The sequence below is a fragment of the Macrobrachium rosenbergii genome, chromosome 54, assembly GCF_040412425.1.
Source record: "Macrobrachium rosenbergii isolate ZJJX-2024 chromosome 54, ASM4041242v1, whole genome shotgun sequence".
NCBI classification, from domain to species: Eukaryota; Metazoa; Arthropoda; class Malacostraca; order Decapoda; family Palaemonidae; genus Macrobrachium; species Macrobrachium rosenbergii.
This window is the reverse complement of record NC_089794.1, coordinates 28,246,762-28,253,197: the sequence shown is the minus strand read 5'-3', so window position 1 is coordinate 28,253,197 and position 6,436 is coordinate 28,246,762. Positions and strand designations below refer to the sequence as shown.

The 6,436-nt window shown below is 38.1% G+C and overlaps 1 protein-coding gene across 1 annotated transcript in view; it reads right to left on the bottom strand.

The window, feature by feature from the left end:
- The window catches only part of LOC136834914 (furin-like protease 1), a 522,781-nt gene extending 522,023 nt beyond the window's left edge, over positions 1-758 (bottom strand). The window contains exon 1 of the mRNA XM_067097748.1: positions 171-758. Within this exon, the coding sequence (XP_066953849.1) occupies positions 171-404 (234 nt within the window). The 5' untranslated portion in view covers positions 405-758. The remainder of the gene's footprint in view (positions 1-170) is intronic.
- Positions 759-6,436: the final 5,678 nt, after the last annotated feature.

The window sequence follows — 6,436 nt, the reverse complement described above, 5'->3', positions numbered from 1 at the left end:
GGTGAGACGTTCTTCTCCTCTCCACCACGAAAAGCCAGAGAGAGAGAGAGAGTGAGAGAGAGGGAGAAAAAGAGGGATCTTCTCCTTCGCACCAGAGTCACTCCACTCGTCTCTGTACGCGCGACGGTCGTTCGGTCTCTCCTTCATTCCCACATTTTCTTCTTCCTTACCTTTGTCACAACGTCGAAGTCGTTCCTCCCGGCGATGTCTTCTGCCACTCCGTCGCCCCCTTCGATGTGCGCAGCCCACTCGTGGGTGAAGTCACCCACACCACCACCACCATCTTCATCACCCATCACACAACGGAACGAAATACTACAGAATAGCACCAGCAGAAGCGACCACCAACACATGACATTCACCACTACTAACACACGATTTTCACCACCACAGAACCCGGGCATTTTTCGGGGGCCGGTTTCGGGGGGCGGGGGCTGGAGCAGGGTGGGGGAGAGGGGTTTTAGTAGGCAGGCCTCCTCTCGCAAAAATCGGCCGAACACACTCCGGCTACTGAAAGGCAGAGAAGACAGATTCGCACTCTGGCCGGATAATCAGACGCGTCCCTTCTTATATCGATACTGTCATTGTTGAGACAACTTTCGCTTGCTGCGGGGAAGTGGCGTACATCCAACCTCACTCCACCACTGAGGAACACGCACTGAGGCCACGGAGTAAGTTGGCGGGTCTAGACTCTAGACACCCACAGCCACAGCACAGCAGCAGCCAGCAGCCACCGCACACATACACACACACACACACACACATCCAGGGGCCGACAAGTGGCGACCTCTACGAGCCAGATTTCGAAACACTGACGATTCCAGGCAGTTTCTCAACCAAACTTCCCCGAAATTTATTTTCCTTTTTTTATCTTTCACCAACATTTATTGTCCTCTTCGATTCTTACATATTGTATAATCATTTATACTATATATCTGTGCTTAAAAGCAAAAACTCTCGAGATAAACGTGAGGCATATTTTGCAATACAGTCGTTTCCAGACAGTTTCTCAACCAAACTTCCCCGAAATTTATTTTCCTTTTTTATTCTTCCCCAAACTTTATTGTCCTCTTCGATTCTTACATATTGCATAATCATTTACACAATACATCTATGCTTAAAAACAAAAACTCTCGAGATAAACGTGAAGCATATTTTGCAATACAGTCGTTTCCAGGCAGTTTCTCAATCAAACTTCCCCAAATTCATTTTCCCGTTTCGATTTTTACGTTGAATACAGTCATTTACACAAGATATATATATTTAAAAACTAATCCTCTCACGATGAACGTAACGCTTACTTTGAAATACCGCCAATTCCAGGCAGTTTCTCGATCAACTTCCCACAAATTCATTTTAAATTTATTCTCCTTTTTTCGTTCTAGCTTAATTATTTCTATAAAAGAAAATTAAAACCTCTCGCAGTGAACGTAACGGATTTAGGTCATCACGAAGGGAAAGTTAGTAATTACATACAAAATTTATATACGAAAATTAATTCCCAGAATAAAAGTTCATGACTTCAGTAAAACACTTGGAAAATTATATAATTTCGAGTTGTTTAAACCACTCCTGATAGCAGTAATGTTGAACAATGAAAGTAATGATAAAAGTAACATTACCTCTATCAATAGTGATCTAAACAACTCCTCATTATATAATTTATTGATAGCAGTAAAGTTGAATAATGAAAGTAACATTACTTCTGTCAATAGTGACTAAACAACTCTATATAATTTACTGATAGCAGTAATGTTGAATAATGAAAGTAAAGTTACTTCTATCAATAGTGATCTAAACAACTCCTCATTATATAATTTATTGATAGCAGTAATGTTGAATAATGAAAGTAGCATTACTTCTATCAACAGTGTATTGACAACTCATCATTATATAAATTTATTCCAGTAATGTTGAATAATGAAAGTTACGTTACTTCTATCAATAGTGATTTAAACAATTCGTCAATTTATAATTTTCCAAGCGTTTTACTGAATTGATTAACTTTTATTCTGGGACTTCATTTTCGTGTATGAATTTCGTCTGCAATTTCCAACTTTCATTTCGCGAAGAATGTTATACTTATTATGAGAGGTTTTATTTATAACAAAAGTGCAGAAATAATCAGGCTATATATATATATATATGTATATCTATATATATATATATATATATATATATATATATATATATATATATATATATATATATATATATATATATATATACATATCCGTCTTAGCTGAATTAACAAGACGACGTTCAAGCTATTGTCGGAATTACCACAAGGTGAGAAGCACAATTAGGCGCTTTCAGCTTGGTTGAGACTAAACCGGCTCACGCCGCAACTAGTCCTTGTCTTACGGCTGTCCGCAATGCCTGGCGTGGACCCCTGGACTCTATCAATCAACAAATAATTAATTAGAAAGCTTGAACTGAACACACTCGGCTAGCTACTGCCAAGGCAAAACCTCATGTTAGTCAATCACGTGAATTATTATTATACGACCTTAGTAGACATTCTCACGGAACACCCGAAGTGGATATCGAATTACCCAAGGAAGCCTTCACGAGGAGGTCCTAAGGCCTCCTTTTGAATGTCTGTAGGATTAGGTAGGATCCTTTATAATCATATTTTAAACCGAAACCCATTTTTACGATAGAGAGTTAGATATGATAAAGAAAATAAAACAAGGCTGAAGATCGTATCTGAATATCGAAATGCCTGCTACAACTGCCGATAGGGTGGAAGGGGTGGGAGGGAGGGAGGGGAGTTCTGCTATCACACTGGTATTGGTTCTAGGAAGGGGAAATAATCCAAAGGATTAAGAATATGTCATTTGAAAGCCTGCTCCGGAAGGGGGATCGTGGGCTACTGCTGCTACTGCTAATAATAATAATAATAATAATAATAATAATAATAATAATAATAATAATAATAATAATAATAATAATAAAAACAGTTTTTGTGTTTACTCATACTCTCACTGCTATATAATATGGCAACTATTACTATCACTACCAGTACAAATAATGCTGCTATATTATACTACTATTAACAACAACAACAAAACAATAATAATAATAATAATAATAATAATAATAATAATAATAATAATAATAATACATCATCAATTACCAAAGCCCTCAACTTCATCATCATCATCATGATAATAATAATAATAATAATAATAATAATAATAATAATAATAATAATAATAATAATAATAATAATAATAATAATAATAATAATAATAATAATAATAATAATAATAATAATAATAATAATAATAACCCAGCGCCAGTTTCCATAACCACCAAATCTGCAACTTCCTCTTTCTCCACTGGAACCGAGGCAGTTTTGTGCGTCCAGTCCGAGGAAAATGAGTCAATTTTACGCTTCCGGACTCATTCCATCCTTTCCAGGAAGAAAGAAAGGAAGAGAGGAAGGAGATTCAATTTCAATTACCGTTCTGCAATGCTTGCGGCCGAAGCAATTCCTGTAATTGGCAATCTGCCTTTAACTGAAGTAATGAGGGAAATTACCAGACGGTAATTACGCTGTTATGTCTTTTGTGAATTTAAAGTCCTTATACGGGACTTAGTTTGCTGTACTGCAGGTGTCACATACGGGACTTTGTTTACTGTACTGCAGGTATAAAATACGGGACTTAGTTTATTGTACTGCAGATGTAAAATACGAGACTTAGTTTACTGTACTGCAGATGTAAAATACGGGACTTTGTTTACTGTACTGCAGATGTAAAATACGGGACTTAGTTTACTGTACTGCAGATGTAAAATACGGGACTTTGTTTACTGTACTGCATGTATAAAATACGGGACTTAGTTTATTGTACTGCAGATGTAAAATACGAGACTTAGTTTACTGTACTGCAGATGTAAAATACGGGACTTTGTTTACTGTACTGCAGGTGTCAAATACAGGACTTAGTTTACTGTACTGCAGATGTAAAATACAGGACTTTGTTTATTGTACTGCAGATGTAAAATACAGGACTCAGTTTATTGTACTGCAGATGTAAAAATACGGGACTTTGTTTACTGTACTGCAGATGTAAATGCGGGACTCAGTTTACTGTACTGCAGATGTAAAATACGGGACTTAGTTTACTGTACTGCAGATGTAAAATACGGGACTTAGTTTACTGTACTGCAGGTGTCAAATACGGGACTTTGTTTACTGTACTGCAGATGTCAAATACGGGACTTAGTTTACTGTACTGCAGATGTCAAATACGGGACTCAGTTTACTGTACTGCAGATGTCAAATACGGGACTTTGTTTACTGTACTGCAGGTGTCAAATGCGGGACTCAGTTTATTGTACTGTAGGTGCCAGATACAGGACTCAGTTTATTGTACTGCAGGTGTCAAATGCGGGACTTGGACACGGGACTTAGTTTACTGTACTGCAGGTGTCAAATAGGGGACTCAGTTTATTGTACTGCAGGTGTCAAATAAGGGACTCAGTTTATTGTACTGCAGGTATTCAAATGCGGGACTTATAAATACGGGACTTAGTTTATTGTACTGCAGGTGTCAAATACGGGGATTCAGTTTACTGTACTGCAGGTGTCAAATACGGGACTTTGTTTACTGTACTGCAGGTGTCACATACGGGACTTTGTTTACTGTATTGCAGGTGTCAAATACGGGACTCAGTTTACTGTACTGCAGGTGTCACATACGGGACTTTGTTTATTGTATTGCAGGTGTCAAATACGTGTCAAATACGGGACTAGCTTACTGTACTGCAGGTGTCAAATATGAGACCCAGTTTACTGTACTGGACGTGTCATTGGCGTTCTTAAGGAGCATTGGCATTTACTCCTCGGCTTCTGTAAAGCCTCATTGTGGTCCATTGCCTCTGTTTATGAAGCTCTGCATTCTGGGATGCATTGCTGGTCTTGCACTGCATACTGAAGAGGTTAAGTCTTAAGTCTTTTATTTATTGAATTTTTTTAATTTTAATATTAAATTGATAATATTATGATCTTATCATGCAGACACCTATATTCACTTTGTTTTGTGTTTACACACACACACACACACACACACACACACATATATATATATATATATATATATATATATATATATATATATATATATATATATATATATAAAGAGAGAGAGAGAGAGAGAGAGAGAGAGAGAGAGAGAGAGAGAGATGTTGAGCCTTAGGAATCCTTTAAGGATAAACTGTGCTTCTTTTCTCATGCAGTTCTAAGAACCGCTGTTCATGGAAACATGTAAACACACTGGCCCTTGGCGTGGACAAGGGAGGAGGAGGAGGAGGAGGAGGAGGAGGAGGGAGATGGATGAACGCATAATAAAAAAACTTTATATAAGGATCAGATGCGAACGGTAATGAGCTACAATGAGGCATTAACAGCCCATAGAGAGACTGCACAGCTGGTCTCGGGATATCAGTGAGGCAGAGAGAGAGAGAGAGAGAGAGAGAGAGAGAGAGAGAGAGAGAGAGAGAGAGAGAGAGATTTATCTGCAGAATTACTAGTTTGATTCCACCTCTCTCTCTCTCTCTCTCGCTCTCAAAGAGAGAGAGAGAGAGAGAGAGAGAGAGAGAGAGAGAGAGAGAGAGGAGGGGGAGGGGAGGAGGGGGAGGAGGAGGAGGAGGAGGAGGAGGAGGAGGAGAATGCAAATGGTTTCATAACATTTGTGCAAGTTTTAAATAACAATAAAAAATAAAATAAAAATTTCCTTAAAAAACAAACAGCTATCAATTTACTGTGATATTCCCAGCTCGTAAAATAAAAATTAAAAAACATATTCATTACAGTCCTGTATGTATAAATATATCTTTATTTTCGTGGCCTTAATTTTCGACTGATTTCTCTTATGGCCCACCACACGGTTCACATTTAGTGGTCGATGGCCACCACTGAAAATGGCCATTACATTTTAATGGCCGACAAAAATTAATTTAGCTTACACACACACACACACACCAGAGCGACTATAGCTAATGACTGACAGCTCATCGGTGCTACTAGGAATGCCACTGAAATTGCCCGTCTCCGTGCTTACTTGTTTATCAAAAAGAAGAGGAAAAAGAAAGCTAAAAGAAAGTATTGGATCTATAAGACGTTAGTTAGTTCGCCAAAGACACCTTTACGTGGGACCTTTCAGAAGTTTGATGAAGAATTGAAAAGATTCTCGTTTCATTCACTGGTACAACTTAGGGTGGAAGGAGAGAGAGAGAGAGAGAGAGAGAGAGAGAGAGAGAGAGAGAGAGAGAGAGAGAGAGAGAGAGATAATTGGAATATAACACTAACATACAAGAGGGGCATTTCATTCGTTATACTCGCGCACTAACCTTACGTGAAATCTTTGTTTACACACCCACTTTAGACGCAGATTTGTTACATACTTCTTTTATGGGAAAATCTTTC